Source organism: Heterocephalus glaber, unplaced genomic scaffold, assembly GCF_053883595.1.
Source record: "Heterocephalus glaber isolate CG9 unplaced genomic scaffold, H.glaber_assembly_v1.0 deba00001504, whole genome shotgun sequence".
Lineage (NCBI taxonomy): Eukaryota > Metazoa > Chordata > Mammalia > Rodentia > Bathyergidae > Heterocephalus > Heterocephalus glaber.
This window is the reverse complement of record NW_028258324.1, coordinates 295,278-317,940: the sequence shown is the minus strand read 5'-3', so window position 1 is coordinate 317,940 and position 22,663 is coordinate 295,278. Positions and strand designations below refer to the sequence as shown.

At 42.2% G+C, this 22,663-nt stretch overlaps 1 protein-coding gene across 6 annotated transcripts in view; it reads right to left on the bottom strand.

Moving 5' to 3' along the window:
* Cdkl2 (cyclin dependent kinase like 2) overlaps positions 1-19,195 on the bottom strand; it is a 63,296-nt gene extending 44,101 nt beyond the window's left edge. For 5 of the 6 annotated variants that reach the window (XR_002393239.2, XM_004833897.4, XM_087185998.1 and 2 more), the window contains exons 1-6: positions 18,411-19,195; positions 15,741-15,939; positions 6,037-6,231; positions 2,789-2,967; positions 1,173-1,285; positions 136-275 (exon numbers count right to left, since the gene is read on the bottom strand). Coding sequence is in view for 5 of the 6 variants with exons in the window: in XM_004833897.4 (XP_004833954.1) it covers positions 136-275; positions 1,173-1,285; positions 2,789-2,967; positions 6,037-6,231; positions 15,741-15,908 (795 nt within the window). In the remaining variant the exon portion in view is untranslated. The remainder of the gene's footprint in view (positions 1-135; positions 276-1,172; positions 1,286-2,788; positions 2,968-6,036; positions 6,232-15,740; positions 15,940-18,410) is intronic. The other variant, XM_087185997.1, reaches the window with a different exon arrangement.
* Between the last annotated feature and the right edge of the window lie 3,468 nt (positions 19,196-22,663).

The following is a 22,663-nucleotide window of genomic DNA, read 5'->3' as shown; positions in this document are numbered from 1 at the left end:
CTTCCTCAATGTATGAGAACTAAGGTGATCAGAGGAAACTGTTGACCTAAAAATCAACTAGAAAGAGATAGAGAAACTCAAGTCTCCACAATTCATAAATTCCCTACCAGAAAGTGAAAAGAAAAGGATGATTACCTTTGTTAAATCTGTCACAACTTCAGAGAGCTTAGGGTAGCGTCTTTCAAGAGGCTCTTTTTCCTGGATTTCAGGCAATTGTACTCCAGCAAACACAGGATTTTTATAAAACAGCTCCTGGTGTCTTGGAATTAAATTACCTAGAAGTGAAAGCAGCACACATCTCTACTGTTGTACATGAGAGGAGCAAGGTGGTGGGGAGGGAAGGGAATGGTGGACACGGTGAATGGAGTGTGGGACCTGCACCAAAGACACTACAATGGGCCATGGCAGTCGGTACGGTGGTTTTGCGGTAAGCTGACTCAAGGAACTTAACATTGCTATCTCACTTAGAAAAGTAGAATTTATAGAGAACATAGGAAAAGAGCATCTTACAACCTTATGGATCTAAGCACCCGCATTTCATGTCTAACTACAAACTATGATGAGTTGATCAAAACGATGACAATATAGTCATGGGGACAGAGTCTAGGCCATCAGCTCCTCCCTCTAAGAACTTAATTTTTGGTCAACTGATTTTGTGTCTTTGTCTAAGGTCAGATTTGAGCACCAGATCTTTTTTCTCAATTTTAATATGTAATGTATTAAGAAATATATATGAAAATATATGTGTGTAAGAAATCACTTATAGCTTATTGAATTTCTAGCTTGGAAACTTAAAAATCAATCAGTGAAATTACCCATGTACTCCCTATTTTCATCTTCCAAGCTCTTATCTCTGACCATGAAGTTGGTGTTTCAACACAACATACGTGAGACTGATATTCTAGCTGTGAACTTCTGCCCAAAGCACTAGGAAGTCAAGTCTGGGGCAAGATTAACCCACTGGAAGTCTCCCAATCTCCCCTCCTGATGGTGAGAATGAGGCTAACAGCTATATTTCACCCAATGCTGTGTGTGTGTGTGTGTGTTGTTTTAATTGTTCTCTTCCTTCACTTATATATGTCATATTTAATATACTGTACCAATGGCTTTTAAGAAATCAGCATAAAGAAAAAAAAAACCCTGAACAATTTAAGACTCAATTATAATCTTACCTAAACACATCATAATATGGTAGAGCTGGTCAATGTCAGAATCTCCCGGAAACAGTGGCTCCCCTGTGAGCATCTCGGTTACCAAACAACCGATGGCCCAGACATCAACAGCCCTGGAGAGAAGCCACCTGGTTAGACCTCTGGATCCACATACAACTGGATGGCTACACAGGCTCTGTCCTATGTATCACTGCTTGATGCTGTTCCTACTAAGAGGATCAGTGCACCAACAATTACCCCCCCCCCAGAAGGACACTGTTCTGTAAGAGTTCTAACTCTCCGTCTTAACAAGTGGGGATTCCAGAAACTGCAATCATGTGACATATGAGGCAAAGGTTTCTGAAAAGACAAAATCGATTTTGTGCATACTTCGTCCTGGAAATAAGACTCAGACTTCCATTCAGAGCCTAGGCCCTACGTCCACATGATTCTACCAAAGCTGACAGACTAATATAGGTATGTTGAAAATGAACACCAGAAGACAGGAGGTGGCTGCTGACACAAAGACAGAAACAGGAACTGAAAGCTAATAGGGAGAACATTTTTTTAATCTTAAAAATCAATCACAAGGGCTAGAGATATTGCTCAGTCACAGAGCGCTTGTTTAGCATGTGCAAGGTCTTGGGTCCAATCCCAGCACTGAAAAAAAAAAAAAAAAAATCACTTACAAGAACCAAAGAATATGCTAGCATCATTTAGCATAAGAACAACAACCTTGAAGTAGCATGAGGTCATTTCTGAATTATAAAATAGCACAAAAATTATAGCAAAGCAGTAAATAGAGAACTCAAAGTATTTAAGAAAATATTAAAGGATGTTTAATGTACTCAGAAAACAGAAGTTGTAAAAAATATTTTAAAAAGATTTCTAACAAAAGCAATAAAGGCTGAGGCAGAAGCAGCACTGCAAGTTCAAGGTCAGCCTACATAGTGAGAACCTGTCTTAACAAAAAAAAGAAAAAGAAAAAGAAAAATACTCAGGCATGGTGGCCCATGCCTGTAATCCCAGCACTCTGGAGGCAGAGGCAGGAAGATCATAGCCAGTTCAAGGCCAGTCTGGGCTACATAGTGAGTTTAAGGCTAGCCCGGAGTACATAGTGAGATCCTGTCTCAAGAAGCCAAAAACGAACAAACAAAACATAAAAAACAAAGCAGTAAAGGTTAGTCTTCTTTGAAGAATTGGGGGTGTGCTAAGTAGCAGACTGGCCCAGGCTGTGTTAGGGCTTTACATGCCATCCTCACAACCACAAGAGGAAGGGGGTGGGTTTGGGGTGGAGAAGAGAGAAGAGAATTCACTTCTGAAGACTTCTTTTTTGAGACAGGGTCTTGCTATGCATTCCAGATCGACCTCACATTCATGATCCTCCCTGCCTCAGCCTCTCAACTGCTGGGATTACAAGTGTGTGCCACTATGCCTGGCTTGACAATTTAGGTTTAAAAAATATTTCCCTCAATTATCTTTCACCCCTTTCCCTTGTACATGCCAGGCTAGCTCTCTACAGTGAGGGAGGTGAGTGACAGCCCTCTTCTCATTTTATTACCCCACACGCACACACACATTCCAGACCTCCTCTCAGCATCAGCGGATGGTTCTGCTCCTGCATGCAGGTGCCTTACTTGCCATACTTGACATCTCCGACCAGCAGCTCAGGTGCCCTGTACCACCGGGTGGCCACATAGTCAGTGTAGGCCTCCCCGGGAGCAGCCAATGTTCGCGCAAACCCAAAGTCACACAGCTTCACCACACCAGCCTGGGACACCAAAATGTTCTCTGGCTTTATGTCCCTGTGTATGATCTAAGACAAAAAGAGGACAGCAAGGTTAGACAGAGAGGATCTGGGGCACTGCAATGAGAGGGATGTCATTTCTGACCTTCTAAAGAATACAAAGAAACACATAAACGGCGCTGGCTTTAAATAACCTGGGGCCCAGCTGGGCAAGAAACCACTTAGAGGTAGGAATCAAATGCACATTAATTAACTAATCAACTGTCCAGTTAATGACTACTGTCAGGCTCTCCCTAAAGACAGGGCGGTCAAGGACATGATGTAAGAATGGCATGGGCTCTCCGCAGTACTTAATGCTAAGTGTGACCTGGACAGATGGAGACCGAGGAGGAGCCAGGTGGACTAGCAAGGAGAAGAGGACACAGACGGGATTGGGTCGAGGACTGGGGCTGTATCTCCTAACTGGAAGCTGAGAGAGGGGACATGGATGTGCAAGACCAATGTGCTGGTTCTATGACCCAACTGCAGCTAACCACTAAAAGTCCATTTGAAGGGACAAGTGGTCAGGATTGCTTCAGGAAGAACTCTGGGAGCAGAGGCAAGATGCGGAGGTGGAGACAGGATCAAATTCTATACCAGGAAAATCAAATTATTAGGCCTAATCCTGTGATATAAATGTATTTTGAGAATTTTAACCATTTGTTTTCAACCCTTTTAAAAGGCCAGCATGGCAAATGGCCAGCTGTCACTGCAGAGCAACATTTGTTCCCTTAGGCGTCAGTGGTGGGGACACAGGTCTAGGCCAGGCCAACCGTGCAACAGAAACACCAGCAGACTCAGAGGCGGGGAAGTGGTGCTTGTCTTGGACTTTCAGTACAGCCACAGAAAGTCTTTCTGGATCTGTCCCCTCACTCCCCAAACAAGGAGCCCGAAGTACAGGACTGTTGTGTTCGATCTCAACCACAATGAAACCTATGCTGGACCAAGACAGAATGAGCAGAACTTTACCATGGTTCTCTTTACACACTCGAGTGGCCAGAGAACTTTTATAAGAAGGACGGGGCCTGACATGGGTCTTCAACACCAGTTATGACCTCAGTAAATTAATTATACCCAGTAACTCCAGCAAAAAACTTTAGGGTTCTACAGATACTTCTTAATTCCTAGACTATTTAAGTCAAACTTGAATTAACAGCCTTAATTTTTTTTTAAGTATGTTTACTCAGCCTGGCTCACAAAGGATTAAATAAGAGTTTTAATTTTTTTTATATTAAAGTGTTCACACATGTAGATACATGCATCAATAGATAGCATGTTTAAGAATAAATGTTTTCGGGCCAGGATTTAGCTCAGTGGTTCCACCACCTGCCTCGCAAGCGCAAGGTCCCAAGTTCAATCCCCGGTACCAAAAAAAAAGAATAAATGTTTTTCTTTTCTTAAATTCAGATATTTCAACCTTGGGTGTATGTGTCCATGTGTGTGGCTTGCATGCTTATTTATTCCCTCTCTCACCATAATTTCGTTAACTGCCAAGAAAGCAAGATCTTAGGATATGCTTTTAATAGCAGTAATGATACATAACACTTGGCCATTTATGTCTCTGTCTCAGATACTATTCTACGTATTTTACATATTTTGTTTTGTCCACACAATAACCACAGATGCTATTATTATTTCTACTGCACAGAGGACTGGGAGCGAGGATGGAGAAGAGGAGCTAGAGGTGTGGGGAGAAGGGCTATGAGATGGCAATGTAGAAGCATTTGAAAGTGGATGGACTAAGTAGCTGCCCGGCAATGCACTAAAGCTCCCTCAGTGTAAGTGGTCATAAATTAGAGAGAGCTCAGTCCTCTCCCCATAACAATCCGCACTGCACATAGTTTAAACAGGTACACGCATGATCTGGAGTATACACAGGGAGCCACCGGATAGTAACATCTCCTGCCTTAAAGACAGAACAGCATGCATGCTAACAACCTTCCCTCGATGCTGCTGATTCATATCATCCATAGAAAGGCAGAATATGTCATTAAATGTGGGCTGATCAGCCTCAAGAGTGTAACAAATAAAGGACACGGGGTGGATGCAGGCAGAATGCAGTCCAATGCTCCTTAAGAGCAAGGCGGTGCTGCTTCGTGGAAATTGGGACCAGTGCAGAGGTGCACAGGCTGTAGCCACCTGCTTTTGGGGATCACGAGCCCTCTGGGAAGACACCCTTTATGAGCCTCTGTAGGGCTCAAATTTCCTAGCACTAGCATTTATTACTTCCACAATCACACAAAATGTGTTAAGATCTTGTAAAACTGGTAGAATAAGTGGTGTGTGATTCATTTTTACCTGATAGGTGTCATTTTTCCTGGAGGTCCTTTTTCCATGACATTGGAGAGACATTAAATTATTGCAGTAAACTACAAGAGGAAAGACTCTTCATGCTTTCACACTTCATAACCAGGCAAGAGAACCTGAACTAATAAATACACAGATCCCTGGAGTACGTATATGTCAAAACCTAACGCTGAAAATCTGTGCAGTTTTGCTTGGTAAATGTTATCTTAAAAAAAAAAAGGAAACAAATACTTAAGGCTTATTTTTTATACACACAGATGAAATGCTTAGTGTTGAAAAGTGTACTGCTGTGTGCAACTTCCACATGCATAAATAATTCAGATTAACAGATGAATAAATATGCAATGAAGCAAACACAGCAAAATGTTAATGAGTTTAGAATTTAGATAATGGAAATATGGGTATTCATCTTGCACCCTCTCAACTTTTCAGTATGGCCCCAACTTTTTTTTTCTTCTTTTATGGAGACAAGATCTCATTATGTAGTTCAAGCTGGCTCTGAACGCACTATGTGGCCCAGGCTGGCCTCAAACTCACAGCAATCCTCCTACCTCAGCCTCCCAAGTAGGGAATTATAGGCATGAGCCACAAAGCTGATGGAAAATTTTAAAAATAAAGTGTTGAGAGGAAAGAATACAGGTATTATGACATATGAAAATTGATAATACAAAGTAATGTGGTTCATTACAATTGTTTTACTGATTCAAACTTTAGTCTAAACAAATGTCTTACTAAGTTAAATGTCTGGATAGTCAAGGAGTAACAAAATAATTACTTAAACCTAATACTTACATTATGACTGTGACAAAAGCCAATTCCATTAATAATCTGAAATAAATATTTTTGGACTACTTGGTAGTCTAGTCCATTTGGAAAGAGTTCCAAGTCATCAAGAATTGTGTGGTCAACAAATTCAAAGACCAGGTACCATCTTTTTTTCTTCTTACACACTTCCAACAGATTCACCAAATTCTCATGCCTCAGTTGCTGTTATAAAAAAATGCAAAACAAGTTTTTATAAGAATAAATTATTAACAATTACAATCTAAGGGCGGGGGACTGAGCTCAGTGGTTCTGTGGCCTGCCTCACAAGCACAAATACCCAAGTTCGATCCCCCGTACCAAAAACAAACAAACAAAAAACAATTACAATCTAAAATAGATTGTAGCATAAGTCAAATGTATAGATAAAATGCATAAACTGTATATTTTTAAAGTATATTCTGGTTTTTAAATACAATCAAAAGGCCAGAAAAAAGAAAAAAAAAAAGGCCAAACTGCTCCTTTCTCCTCTCAGAGAATGCAATAAAGCCAATGAGGAAGAGAAGCCCACCTCTATCCTTGATGAAATGGCAGGGACCTGAGCCCCTCCCGACAGCAAATGGGGTGGAAGCCCATGCAGCCGGGCACATGAGCTTGCAGGCCTGCAGATGTGGCCCCGCCTGGAAGGGACACACAGGGCATGCTGTCACGGGCGTAGTGCTCACAGACACCACGTGGAAAGATTTCTGGAGCTGAGGGCCCTGAGGGACAGCGGGGAGGGGGCTAAACAAGCAGCCACACAGAGACCCCTGGCCGAAATCACCATTGGAGCACATACAAACAGATCATCAGAAACAGAAACAAACCCGCAACTACAGTCTCAGAGAATTCAGCCCCACCCACCAGCATCCTGAGGGACATCACAGTGAGCCTGCTAGCTTGGGACAAAATCGTGGTCTCCACCCAGGTGACCCTCCCCCCATCAGCTGGCCCCAGAAGGACCACTGTAGTATAAGACAAGAAGCAATACAGAACCAGTCCAGATCCACTCAAAGGTACTGTAAGAAACAAGAAGGAACACAAATAGAGATCAACATTCACAGAAAAGAAAAGACAGAAAACATGTTGCCACTTTTGAAAGGAATATAGATGTGGTGACCCATAGACAAGATAGCCAACCCAACTGTCATTTAAGTAAAAGATAACAGAAAAAATTCTGAATGTGAGCAGTGAATCCATTTAATACAGGACTGAATCTTATGCAAATGTGGGCAGCATGATCATAAAATAGAAAATGAATGTTACAAGCTCAACAATACACAAAGGACATTACTAAAAATGTAGAAAATGAAGAGAGATACAAACAAGAGCTAGGCAGGGTGGTACACACCTATAATGCCACCACGTGGAGGCTGAGGCAGAGGGTTTCGGTGAGTTTGAGGCCAGCCTGGGCTATATAGTGAGTTCAAGGCTGCCTGAACTACACAGTAAGACCCTGTCTCAAAAAAAAGTATATGTACTCTGATTTCCTTGTCAATGTTTCTGAATGATAATGTTTGATCTGAAAATTTGGATTACAAGGTCCGATTATATTCATAAGTTTATTGATAAACACTAACATAAGATATATTCTAGTATCAGATTAAGATGTACTGGAGAGAGGAGGAACTGCATACTGCTAACAGTATAAAGGTAACCAACTATAAAAATAAAACCTTTTCAAATGACCAGAGGAAACACAATATAAAATAAGGAATTCAAAGGTCATAAAAAATATTTTAAAGGCACAAAACAATGTGACATTATCTGTACCAACACTGACACAGTGCAGACTCTGCCCCAGGCATTGTTCTAAGCAGTGACCCGGCCAGTGCGGCATCACAGCAGCACGGTGCCGCACACTAACACATCCCGCCTGAGAGCTCTGACTTTTCTAACTCAGACAAACATTTATCACTAAAAAGGGGGTAACAAGTATAAATGGTTGTCAGCATTAAAGAAGCATGCTTTTGCCAGAATTAGCACTTCTGATTTCAATGTTATTGTCACAAACCCACCTGCTACTGTCTGATGATAGCAATACATCCCCTGACACAGCTAAGAGAAGGAGCTAAATACAGACATTAACTTATGACCAGCAAGCAGCTGTGTGGCCTTTTCTCACCCACAAGAAGGTGCCGGAGTGTGTGCCAGATCCACATCAAAACTCAGACTGACTGCACTATAGCTCTCAGGGTGGAGGCCCGAGGAAGGTTTTGGAGCTGCCTTATTTTTATTTTTTTATTTTTTGGTACCAGGGATCGAACTCGGGTCCTTGGGCTTGAGCAGCAGGCGGCAAAACCACTGAGCTAAATCCCTGGCGAGCTGCCTTATTTTTAGAGAAAAGAAGAAAATATATCCTTTTTCTTAAAGAGATGTAAAAAATATAGTTTTCCATTCCAAAAGTTCAAAGATTTAGCCAGGCATGGTGGCGCATACCTGTAATCCCAGGACTCGGGAGGCTGAGATGGGAGGATCGCTCTCAGTTCAAAGTCAGCCCATAGGGGGTTCAAGGCCAGCCTGAACTGTACAGCAAGACCCTGTCTCAAAAAACTCCCCCAAAAGTTCAAGATTTAAAACCTAATTTGAAATACAAGATCATAGGAAAAGCTACTAATAATCACAGTTCATTAATAAAACAAACACTTTTTCATTTCACAAGTCTTATATCCTGATGGAACAAATCTCTAATAAATTGTTTTAGCAAATGAAGAAAATGACATTATGTCAATTGTTTGATTAATACTAAGTGCATTTCTAATAGGATAAAACATTCCTTTCTCTCTTTTTTTGAGTATTGAGTATTTTTTGAGTATTGAGTATTTTTTTTGAGTATTTTGAGTATTCAATTTGAGAATTGAACCATGACCTTTGCACTGAGCTATGTCCCCAGTCCTTTTTCAACTTTTTGAGACAATATCTTGCTACATCACTATGTTGCCTGGGTTAGGCTCAAACTTGTGATCTTCCTGTGTCAGCCTCCCAGAGTAGAAAACCTTTTATTCTTCATAAAAAAATCCAGACTACTGTATCAGAAAATGTCCCTTTCCCTACCACACATAAAGTCCTCCTTGCTGCTCTGTCCTGCAATCATTAAAACAGACTCTCAGTTCAGCAGGCCCTGTCTTTGTACTGTATCTATATATTTTTTTGGAACTGGGGATCGAACTCGGGTCCTTGTGCTTGCGTAGCAAGCAGGGAAACCACTGAGCTAAATCCCTGGCCCTTTATCTATAGTTTTTAAAGCAGCCCACCTCCTCTGGTGTTGACAGACTAAACTACTCCAACAGGGAATTCTTATTAAGTGGAAGGAATTTTTTAAAAATCTACTGAAACATATAAAAAGCTCAGAAGGGGGCCGGGAATTTAGCTCAGTGGTTCTGCCACCCGCCCTGAGAATGCAAGGAACCGAGTTCAATCCCCGGTACCAAACAATAAAAAAACTAAAAAAAAGCTCAGAAGAGAGTGAAGATTCCTGGGCCAAAGTCAAGAACAGAAAGTCCAGAGTGTCAGTCTCAGGGCTCAAAGCTGATTTTGCCAGGAAGCAATAGATGTGGAACTGAGCTTTGTGACCCTGTGGGGTTAAAAGGCAAAAGTTATCTCCAAAAGTCACTAAGAGGAGACCTTGGGAAAACCACCTCCAGTGAAGCTGGACCCTAAAAGTGACACTTAAGTATATCTGGGCAAAAATGAACCCGGCATGGCCAGATGGCACCCTTGTAGTGGCTCAGGGTTCCAATCTCGGATGCGGGTTAACATGTAGACTGGGAGCTCTGGGCACCTGGCCGAAGCAGTATCATCTCTGGAGGCAGACAGCTTTACCTGCACCTCAAAAGGTTTCCACAAAGAAATCTTCAAAGGTGACATACAAAACAAAAGGATAGTGAGAAACATAAAAGAACAAGACATCATAAGCAAGAACTCAAGAACTGTGAACCTGGTAAGTCCTGGACTGGCAGAGTGTTTGCATCAGAGAGAAACTAGAATGGTGTAAATTTTAATATAATTAAGTGTTAACTAACAAAGGTAGTTAATTACTAAAAGGTGTAAAAGATGACTCAGGGATTTTTTTTTTTTTAGTGGTATTGAAGATTGAACCCAGGGGTGCTCCATTACTGAATTACACCCCTGGTCCTTTGTAAATTTTTAATTTTGAGATAATTTCTCATTAAGTTCCCCAGGTTAGCCTTGAACTTCTAATCCTCCTGCCCCAGCCACCTGAGTAGCTGAAATGACAGGCATGCACCACCACACCTGGCTATGGGAAATGCAAAAACAGCAAATACAGAGCAGCTACTATCAGTATTTTTACTGGTGAAGTGAAGTGCACAAGAAGGAAATAATAACTTAGAAGCATCCCCAGCCACCATTTGGCTTTCACTGGGAAGGGGATGGTGGTCACAATAAATTAATTACTGGCACAGTGCCCTGGAACACAAAAAAAGAAAATAGAAACCTCTCTGGAGGAAGTTATTGTTAAATGATTACTAAACAAATCTTTCAAACATAGCGTCCAGCAAAGCAAGCATACAAAGAAATAAAACAGTATAAGAAACATCAGAAACTGCAGACAATCAAAACAATGAATGACTTCATATGTTAGAATTATCAGACATAGATTACTGTACTTTTAAGAAAAAGCCAACCTCAAAAAGTCTAGGAAATATTATCATAAAAAGTAACACAGCGGGGCCTGGGACATAGCTCAGTGCCACCACACCTGCCTGGCAAGCACAAGGTCCTGAGTTCGATCCTTGGTACCGAAAAAAGAAAAGGTAACACAACAGCTTCTGGACCCAAATAAAAATTCTAGAATGGAGAAGTACAGTAATTTCCATTTATAGTAACAGCAGATGAGAATTTAAAGGAATCTTCCACAGAGTACAGGCAGAAAACCTGAACAATATGCAAAACAACTACCTTCAGGGACCGGAGAGAGAAGAACAGACTATGATCTGGGAAAGACAAACCCAAGGAAGGAGCCAGACAGCTAAGGCCATCTTCACTTCAGTCCAGGAAATGCCAAATCAGAAAGGGACCACAAGGCCACACAGCTCTTGATGGTCTTATGGTGTCCAAGGGCCATCGAGGCAGGAAGATGGAGGAAAGTAATGATGACATTCCCTTAGGGATCGGCCTAAAAGTCCTCAGTCATGAGATGCATGCCTGTAATCCCAGCACTCAGGAGGCTGAGGCAGAAAAAGCTGGAGTTTGAGGCCAGACTGGGCTACAAAATAAGACCCTTTCTCAAAAAAAAAAAAAAAAGCTTCATAGGAGTACTGTTGAGGCGGAAGCAGTGTCTAGAGATTCAGACTATATTTACAATTCTGGAAAATTAATGAAAGCATATTAAGATTTGATAAAAACAATAGAAAAAGTTTTTAAATACATAGGAGATACAGATTACACAGTCATTGGATATATAAGTAAATTATGTAAATAGTAAAATGGAGAATTTGGGTAGAAAATTGGAAAATATAAGAATCAAATGGGGCCAGGGATTTAGCAAAGTGGTTCCTCTGCCTGCCTCGCAAGCACAAGGACCCAAGTTCAATCTCAGGTACAAAAAAAAAAAAAAAAAAAAAGAATCAAATGGAAAATCTAGAGTTGAAAAATACAGTATCTTTAGTCAGAAATCAGCAATTGAAGCCAGGCACAGGGAAGCATGCCTGTGATCCCAGCATGAGACAGGCTGTGAGGCAGGAGGACTGCCCCAAGTTTGAGGCTGCCCTGGGCTACATAGTAAGTTCAAGGCCAGCCTAAACTACATAGCAAGAGCTGTCTCAAAAAATAAAATAAATAAATACAATATATTTAACTATAAAGCAATGGTTGGAGCCAGGCATAGGGGAGCACACTTCTGAGCCTAGCACATGGGAGGCTGAGGCAGGAGGATCTCATGAGTTCAAAGCCAGCCTGAGCTACGTATCAAGTTCCAGGCCAACCTAGACTAGTGAAACCCTGCAAGAAAGGAAGGAACAAAGGAAGGAAGGACAAAGGAACAAAGGAAGAAAGGACAGAAGGAAGGAAAGAAGGAAGGGAGAAAGGACAAAAGACTGAACTCAGTGCTTGGGCTGGGTAGAAATGAGCTTACCATGAGCAAGGCCCTGGCTTTGATCCCCAGTCCCTCTCCCTCAAAAAAAATCAATCAGTGAATCAGTGCTTGAAGTTACCAGTAGATTAGGGTTGGTTGAAACAGTACTAAAGTGGAGGACAAGTCAGAAAAAAATCTAGAACAGCATATGCAAATGAAAAGAGGAAAAACCCAGAAGAGATCAAGAGGCTTCTAGTAAGATCCACACATGAAAGTACATTCTCCAAGGGAGAGGAGAGAAAGGGGACAGTTGGGACTGTGAAGCAAAACAGCTACGCATTTCTTAAGAATGGCAACAGACATTGTCTTACAGATGCAAGAGCCACAAAACCAAAGCAAAGTAAACACAATGACTTCAAAACTGCATGCAGTATTAGAAAACTGCTAAAAATCAGCCAAAGAGAAAACCTTAAAAACACCCAGAATAAAAAAGGATATTAACATGTTCCCACCAGTAGTACGTGCATGACTGTCCCATCAGGTGGTTTTGTATTGATTTTATTAATAAAATGACTGATAAAAGTGATTAGATCAGGGCCGGGGATTTATCTCAGTGGCTCTGCCACCTGCCTCGCAAGCACAAGGCTCTGAGTTCAATCCCCGGTACCAAAAAAATAAAAGTGATTAGATCTGTTTGAACCACCAGTGGTACAATCCACCCAATGGGACAATCATGCATGTACCACCAGTGGTCCAAGCTGCCCAGCAGCAAGACATACGAATTCCAGTCCACTGTGAACATGTTAAGAAGCACAGTAAGCTGGCCATGTTGCTACACACCTCTAGTTTCAGCTGTTCCAGAGGCTTAGACTGGAAGATCACTTGAGGTCTGGAGTTTGAGGCTAGTCTGGACAACATATTAAAACAAAATGGGCATGGTGGTACACACCTGCAACCAGGACTTTGGAGGCTGAGACAGGAGGATCTCAAGTTCTAGGCCAGTCTGGGCTACACAGCAAGTTCAAGGCCAGATTAGACTACATTGCAAGACCTTGTCTCAAAAAATAAAATGAACAGACCCACAACAAAAAATGTAAGACTGATAGCTGACTCTTCAACACAAGCAATGGAGCCAGTGGACTCATGAATATACTGAATCCCCAACTCAAGAGTTCTACATCCTGTGGACACAGTATTTTAAACACAAAGCAGAATAAAAATTCTCATTTACAGAAACAGCATTCCTTACCAGCAGACTTGCTTAAAAAAAAAAAAAAAAAGATATACATTAAACCCATAGATAGAAGCTAAGACATGGAGAGAAGACTGAAGAGCAAATGGAAAAGATATATCCTAATAAATACTGTGAATAATTTGGGGAGAGATTTAACTATATAAAGAGTTAAAATACATGCCAGCAATGAAACAGAAATCCACAGTGGGACTAAGAGACAAGAGGACAGAGTAAATGGTGTTAGCATTTCTAGGACTCTTACATTGTAGAAGGGCCCATTTGGGAACTAAAGGAACACTATGAAATCTCATATAATCTCTGAAAGACTGCTAAAAGAATACAGAGTTTTTTAAAAAATCATAAAATATAGAAAGGAACCAGGAAGATGATAAACATAAATCCAAATATATGAATAAGTCCTGTATATTAACTGTAAGTAAAAAAAAACTCCAGCTGAAACACAGAGGCTGCCAGACTGGACAGAACCGAAGAGCCAGCTGTGTCTGCTCACAGAGATGCATTTCACGTCTAAGAACACAAAGGCCTAACAGGAGAAAAGGGTCAATGTGTATCTTAAGAGAAGAAGACCGAAAAACCAAGAGGTGATATAATGTTTGTGGAGAAGATACAATAGTGTAAAGAAATCGGTTCTCCCCATGCTGATCTACATATTCAAAAAATTTCTACAGTTTTTGTGGAAATTAATAAACTGACTCTAAAATGCATATGGAAATGCAAAGGAACAAAAATTACCAAGACAATTTTGCAGAAGAAAGACAAAACGAGAGGATTCATACTATCAGATATAAAAACTTATGAAGTAGAATAAATATAACTATGGGATAGTGCCATGAATTTAGACAAATACAGCAATAGAACAGAATATAGAGTAGAAAAACTATACCTCCCTATAAGAACATTTAGCAAAAGGGCCATTCAGAACAATGGAGGAAAGATGTTATTTTTAATAAAAATTTCTTAGACAACTAGACATCCATAAGGAAAACAACCCCATAAGATTTGACTGTGCCATACACCATAATTAAGATCAATTCCAGCCAGGTGTGGTGGTGCATGCCTGTAATCCCAGTACTTGGGAGGCTGAGGCAAGAGGATCATCACAATTTCAAGGTCAGCCTGGGCTACATAATGAGCTCAGTGCCAGCCTGAACTACATAGCAAGGCCTTATCTTAAACCCTCCCCGCAAAAAAAGAATTTAGAAAATTTGAACCACACAATTAACAAACATGACCTAAGGGCCATCCATAGAATATTTCTGAGGAATACAAGGAATTTTTTTGTTTTTGGTACCAGGGATTGAACTCAGGACCTTGCACTTGCAAGACAGGCGCAGTGCCTCTGAGCTAATTCACAAGGAATTTTTTTAGTTGACAATATTCTCTACCAAACATCAAGAAATTTCAAAGAAATACATTCTTATATAGTATTTATTCAGATCACAAGGCAGCTGTGTCATAAATAACCAGGGGAAGAAAGCCCAGAAATTTTCAACTTTTGAAAATTAAGAAATACACTTTTTTCAAAAGAAACTTTTAAATAACTCAGATCAAGGAAACTATCATGAAAATGAGAAAATATTTTGAACTAATAATCAAATTTCTGAGATACATACCAAACTGTTTCTAGAGAGAATGTATATCTTTAAGTGCATGTATTAGAAAAGGGGCGATGCAAATGGAAGAAGGGAGCATCTAGCTCAACAAGTTAGGAAAAAGAGCGGCAAAATAAACCAGAATAAGCAGGAGAAATGAAATAAAAAACAAAAATCACACAATAGAGAAGATAACAAAGTGGCCCTTGGCTGGCTCTGGGGAGCCTTTATTTCATTTCCAGGACTGGTGTGAAGGTTTATGGTGCAAGAAGCACCTGCTTGCCCTCTAGGGGTAAGGAACCATGGAAAGTTCCAGGTTGAGTCTCTGACAGGTTTCCTGAGACAATCTCCACACGCCTCATCACACTGCTTGCTGGAGAAAACAGTGCACCCTGAGTGGCCCCACTGGACGCACAGCCAGGAAGCCATTGACCCTGTACCTCTTCCCTGGGCGGACTGTTTCACACCTCTCCCTGGGAGGAGTCACAGCCATGGATGCAGATGCAGCTATGCGCCAGCTGTGCACTGAGGACTGAGCGACCCGAGGTTAAGTGACCCTGGTGTCCTTGGGCCCCCAATACAGATAAGAGATAGATGACTGATGGGCAGGCAGACAGAAAAAACAACAAAACAACAAATACTTTAAAAATAACTTTTACATCCATGAAATTTTTAAATTCAAGAAATTTTTCTTTCCAGAAAAGAAATTCATATCTTAAAATTTAATTATAAGGAAAAACAAATACAAAGACATGATAATTTTTTTCTACAACTGTAAAGCTAATCTTGATCGAGAAACAGCTCATTTACTCACCTTCAGTAACTTGATCTCTCGCATGGCAATTTTTTTAACCATTTTGTCATTGTCACTTTCTAAGAACTTCTTGATGGCCACAATCCTTCCACTCTCTTTATCCCTACACTTCATCACCATTCCGTAGCTTCCTTCTCCAACCAATCCTAGGTTCTCATATTTTTCCATTTTAATTTAAAAGCAGTAGGAATTTTTGTTGCTGTGAAAATCAAAATACAGTCACCAATGTTGAGTTTGTTTCCTCCATTCTCCCAGCAAATCAGTTCTTCCTCTTGTTCCATCTTAGAGCAGTGAATGTTGGTGGCTATCAGTACCAACTCACAATTCTTTACAACTAAGCTATGCTTGCAAAATAATCACAAACATCTCTTGAAAGACAAGGAAAAGGAACTGAACTCATTAAATTTAAACTACATTAACAAAATTCAATTTAGTTTAGATAAAGCAATACTAGTTCAGCTTACTCTCTCTAAAAAAGTACAATTCTTTTCCACTCAAAGGTGAAAAGGCACAATGGAATTTCATTTTAATGAAGGCCAAAACTTTTTTTTTAATCAGATTTTAAAAATCACAGTTGAGAATCTTTATGTACTACCTAATTAACCAGAAAAAAATATGATCACAAAATAATCATTTACCAAACTAATACTGAATCTTTCATACATTTTTCTTTAACTTTCTTACAATAGTAGTTACCACTTGTAGTTACAAAATAAAGCCAGTAAGGGTCATTCGAGAGATGCAAATGAAAACAATGCTGAGATTCCACTTCACTCCAGAAAGAATGGCTGCTATCATGAAATCAACCAATAACAAATGCTGGCGGGGCTGTGGGGAAAGAGGAACCCTGCTCCACTGCTGGTGGGAGTGTAGACTGGTGCAACCACTGTGGAAATCAGTATGGAGATACCTCAAAGAACTAGGACTGGAAGTCTCATTTGACCCCACTATTCCACTGCTGGGGATCTTCCCCAAAGAATTAAAAGAATCATACCACAGTGATATATGTGCACCCATGTTCATAGCAGCACAGTTTGTGACAGCTAAAACTTGGAAACAGCCCAAATGCCCATCAACTGGAGACTGGATAAAGAAAATGTGTTTTTTTTAATAAAATGGAGTACTACTCAGCCATAAAAAATGAGAAATTAGAGACATTTATAGCTAAGTGGATGCACATTGAGGCAATACTCTTAAGGGAAATAAATAGGATACACATGTATAAATACCAAATAGTTTCTCTGGTGTGAGAAACTGAAAGTGTAAATAATAACTAAAATGATTAATAGGTAATGTGAAATTGGAAGAAAAGGGGCAAAGGGGAAGGAAGTGGGAGGGCTAGGGGAAAGGATAGAAGGGAATGGGATTAATATGAGAAAATGGAAAAATAGGAACAAAATCTTTGTAAATAGGGAGGACTGGAGGGGTTGAAGGGAGGGCTGGGCAAGGGTGAAAAACAAGAACCAAGAGAGACTATGTAAAGGTGCAAATTTCCAATGATGAATGTCATTATATTGTATACCTAAAATGTACCAATGATTAGAATGAATAATTGACAATGCAAAATGGGAAGAAAAGTTCCAAAGGGGTAGGGGTAGGGGTAGTGGGAGGGTCAGGGAAAGGAAAAATGCTGAGAAATGGAAAAAATGGAAATAAAGTCTTTGTAAATAGGGAAGGGTGGAGGGCGTGAAGGGAGGGCTAGGAATGGGGAAAAAATAAGAACCAAGATGCATTATGTAAAGGTACAATTCCCAATGAGAAATGTAATTGTGTTGTATACCTAAAACGTACCAATAAAAATGTTGAGGAAAAAAACCAAAAAACAGTAAGATCACAGTATATAAGCAGAATTTTTAAGGAAACTAAATATAAGTACCACCAATACAATATTTCAAAAATCCTGCTGATTACTCACCATAAGTCTAATAATTTGAATTTTGTGGTGAGAATTCTTTTATATCTTTTATATGACATTCATTCTTTTATATGCCATTTTCTGAATAAAGTCCATCATAATGGACTCTTTCCTGTTTTACCAGTGATTGGTGAAGGTCCAGCTACCATATCATGCACTACATTTAATCATATTTTTAAGTATACATTTAAGCATGTTTAGGTACAGAAAAATTATTCCAAAGCTAGGATGGGGATGTAGCTCAGTGGTAGAGTGTATGCTTAGCATGTGTGAAACCCTGAAGCTCAATCCCACCAACAAGCACAAAAAATATTTCAGTCCAAATACAGATAGGTTTTTTCATGTTTGGTTGCCATGATACATAAAAGCTATAAGCTACAACTTCAAAGTTAAATTTATTTTTAGAATTCTGATTTTAAAATTAAGTTTCAGAAACCATGTGTGGTGACAGGCCTGTAATCTCAGCACTCTGGGAGGCTGAAGCAGGATCACAAGTTGGAGACCAGCAGGGCAATTTAGCGAGACCCTGCCTCAAAATCAAAACTTAAAAAAGGGTTGAGGATGTAGGTCGGGGTGAAGGCCCCGGGTCCCAGCCCCAATTCTGGGGGTGGGGCTGGGAGGGGGTTTAACTGGTGTCCTCAGCCTGTAAAAAACGTAAAGTGAGAAGAGTAACAACGACCTTCAGCGTGCCAAGGGCACTCAGCGCAGATCACAGCGGACCTGACCCAAGCCCAGCGCTCCGAGTCTATTCCTACCTGTGCCCTGGTGTACACCGCTTCCCGCGGCCCCGTCACGCCTCCTCCTGGTGGCGGCCCGCAGAGCCTGGTCCTGGAACTGCCCCTGCTCCCGGGGTGACACGCATGAGAGGCTGAGATGCTGTCTGTGAGGGGGACCGAGACCTCTTCAGAGGGACACTGAGGCAAAGCCCGACTGTCACTTACGGTTTCCTCAGTCACCCGGCGAGGAGCGATCCGACAGTTCCTGACTCGGCAGCAGTCGCGGGGCGCGGCCACGCATGTCGCAGGGGCTCGGCAGACGCCGCCTATGGGCCCCGTGGCGGCCGGGCTGTGACCCCCGCGGACGCAGTGCGGGACTGGGCCAAGGCGCAGAGGGTCCCGCCCGCTGCAACACACTCTCTGGGGACCGCGGGCCACATCCTGCCGTCGCCACAGCAACGCCCCGCCCGTCCCCGCACGGGCGCAGTCCTGAGCGGCGGTCCCAAGGCAAGAGCGTGCGCGGTGCCGCCGGCGGGGACGCCAGTGAGGACGCGGCGGAATTAGGGGACCGGGCGTGATTAAGAGACCCGGAGCTTGACGCCCACTTAGTGCCAGAAGCCACCCCCACTCGCCCGGGCGTGGCCAGCCTCAGGGTGGGTTCCCGCCGGCCACACCCCTCTTCTTGATTGGTTGCGCTCTGTTGCCAGGCTGGCGGATTGGCTCGACCCCAAGACCTCCCGCCTCTCACCTGGGGCTCGGCGGGCGCGCAGGCGCAGTCTCTGCACACCTGCGACCTCCTTGGTGGCTGGGGGGCTCCGAGCGCCGGGGCTAGGGGCGTGGCCACGGAACGCCCTCAGGGGCAGGGCGCGGTGGGCCAGGGGGCGTGGCCTCCATAGGCAAGTACAGGCCCGACGGAGTGCAGACGGGGTGGCAGCACCTGAGCAGCGGGAGTGATCGAGGGACCTCCGGGTGGAGATCAGGACGGGAGGGCCGCCCAGGGATGGAGGAATTGGGGCTGCGATGGTGAGAACTCGCCTGTGTCTTCTACCAGGCCAGGGTCCCGCCTGTGCTTAAGTCCAAGAAACAGGGCTTCCTTCACTTTCACGGAATTGGAGCCCCTAAGGCCAGCTATTTACACCTTCGTGAAAACTGTACTTTCTATTGTAAGACCGTGTGTCTCACCAAACGCCCGAGGAGCTGACTACAGCGAAGATCACCTGATCACCCGGGAGGGAACACACCGGACAAGTTGTAAAACAGATCTTTATTAGTCTGGCCAGACAGCACTCTTCAAGCACCAAGCTTAGAGAGGCAAGAAGCTCAGAGCCTGAGGTCCTTTTATAGGAGATGCTAGGGGGAAGTTGGCAAGCAGAAATACAGAAGCGAAACCCAGAAGGAACTTTTACAGATTGTTCTTAAGATAACATATTCAGATATGGAGTTGGGCAAGCATGATGGAACACTATGCACACAACAGACCTTCCAGGCACAACAACAAGCACATCCCTGGAACTCAATGTCTACCTGGTGATCCATAACAGAAGCAGGCAAGTTGGGGCCCTATTACAAAATGGAGTAACTATTGTTCAGTCTCACATTCCCCACTGATTTTTCCTGTGGCTGTGTAATCTTATACAGAATTATCTTGATATTTTTGTCTCTATCTTTGCTCTTTTTCATCTAGCTCACTTAAAGGATGATATTTGGCCCGTTGATTTAAAATCATTAAGCGAACAGATCCTACCTGGGCCCTTACATAGGCCATAAGCTTATTAATAATGTATGGGCCGAAAGTCAAATCTAGTAACAAGATTAACAGGGGCCCAGCAAGGGCAGAAACAAGGGTAATCATCCAGGGAGACCAGTTAAATATTGACTGGAACCATCCCTTCTGTTTTATCAATCTATTATAATTTTCTTGTAGGTGTTTATTTACAGTGGCTAGGGTTTCTCTTATTATTCCAGATTTATTAGCATAATAGCAACATTGCTCTCCTAGGGCTGCACATAGCCCTCCCTCTTTCATAAACCCGAGGTCAAGTCCTCAGCGGTTTTGAAGGACCATCTCAGCCAGAGAATCAACCTATTTTTCCAAATGAGACACTGACTCGGTAAGTAGGCCTAAGTCTATTTTTACCTGTTGGGCAAGGGTCTTGAAATTGGAGTCTTGCAGTCCTATTGCTGTTGCACCCAGAGCCGCTGATCCTGCAATGCCCGCTGCAGTTAACACAGGAATCAATGCTGGGTGGCGCTTTTTTCGGGTGTGTGTTCTCTTAGCTAGGTATTTTCAACTCTGGTCTTCTCCATATATAGTGACTTGGGGTAAAATGTGGACCATTACACATACCTCAAGTTTCTGATTGAGGACTGTCATGGATAAACAGGGAGTTATATCATTTGTACATGCCCACTATGCATTGTTTCCAGCTTTTAGATATTTTTCATTACTGGCGGTGGGTGTCTGATAAGAGCATATACTGTCCAGATAAGAAGGTGTAACACTTGGATTTTTAACACATAACCCTTTTCTTTTATATCCCCAATTGACAACCTCGATTGTTTCCAAACACACTCATTCTGGTCAGCTTCTGAGAAGGTGCCGTTTACTGCCAACCCTACATAATACAGGGGATGTGGACTCAATCACAGCCAACATTCTTGGGTAAGATTGGAGCTAGACTTATTTAACAGGGTATACATGACATCCAGGGTTTTTAGGTATGGTTGGATCGGAGATTCAGGAGCAACTAATGACACATTATAGGTTCCTTTTGCCTTTTCTTTTTCTTGGGGCCTGGAGCCCCTATAGATGTTGCCTACTGGTTTAGGTGGTACTATTACTGGGCTACGCTGGATGAGGAGGTCAGTCATAGGGTCCTTTCCTCCCACATAGAGTGCCACCGTCCAGGATTTGCCTTTTTCCCAATCTTTATATGGATTTTGCCATTGTTTTAAGGTTAGCTTGATGGGATTACATTTTCCTTTGGAACATGAACCACTTGGTGTTTGTCGTTCTAAGGCCAAATATGCAACCCCAATGATGACAGTGGTTTCCTGGTCCCCCATCGCACCTTTTATTTTTTTCTATGGGGCAGGCATAAATATCTATATCTTGGAGGGTTTTTTTTAACTTATCATCTGTTCAACACCTCCCTCCATGGTCCCCTTTAGCCATCTTTCCAGATGAAACTTTACCCTTTGATCCAGCCCCTCCACCACTAATGATTGGAAGCCCCAGAGCACACAGGTCTATAATAAAATGGGGCTGTCTATCAGTAGTAATGGTGGCAATGTGAGCTCCCATTAAGGCATTTTTCAAGGACCAAGTCCAGTTCTGGGGAGTGTGGGTGGACAACACCAGCTGGCATCCAGATCCCCCTTCCATTAGGGCTGGTAAGAACAGTAACCCCAAGAACCCCCATATTGTCCGAACTAGTTTTTGATCAATCTTATCTTGAGGGGGTCCTTTGTGTTCCGGTAGATCTGCCATGTTAACGTCATTTCCTACTAGGGTGCCGCCTTTAAATGGCTGCAGTGGATCCAGGCAGAGTGTCCAGCTACCTTCACGGCTGAGGGAGTCACCAGGGTGATGGGAAATGGTCCCTTCCAGAGTGGTTCTAGGGTCTTGGAGTCAAACCTGCAAATGAAAACCAAATCTCCCAGCTTATAGGGTAAGGGTTGCAAAGGTTTTTCACTGGGACCAGGCATAGTTTTTCTCAGCTTATCATGTAGCTCTGATTGAAGCTGATGGACTGCTTTTAGGGACTTAAGGAATTGGAGGTTGGAAAGTTTTTCCTTCAACTCCAAATCAACCAGAGGGATGATCAGGGGAGATCAGCCATAAATGATCTGGAAGGGTGACAGATTTAGGGGCAGCTTAGGGGTACACTGGGTACAAAGGAGGGCAAAGGGGAGAAGTTCTACCCAACCTTGTTCAGTCTCCAGGCATAATTTAGTTAGAACCTCTTTTAAGGTTTGATTTGCTCTTTTTACTTGTCCTGAACTCTGAGGCCTATGAGCACAATGCAAATTCCATTTTATCCCTAAAGCTTTACTGATGAATTGAGATAATTTAGCCATAAAGGCTGGGCCATTGTCAGACCCCAGGGCTAAGGGCAAGCCAAAACGAGGAATTATTTCTGTCAAGAGGCTTTTGACAGTTACCTCAGCTGTCTCTCTCTTAGTAGGAAAGGCTTCTATCCATCTTGAAAAAGTATCTACAAAGACTAGTAAGTACTTGTATCCATACGTGCTGGGTTTCATTTTGGTAAAATCCAATTCCCAATGTTCTC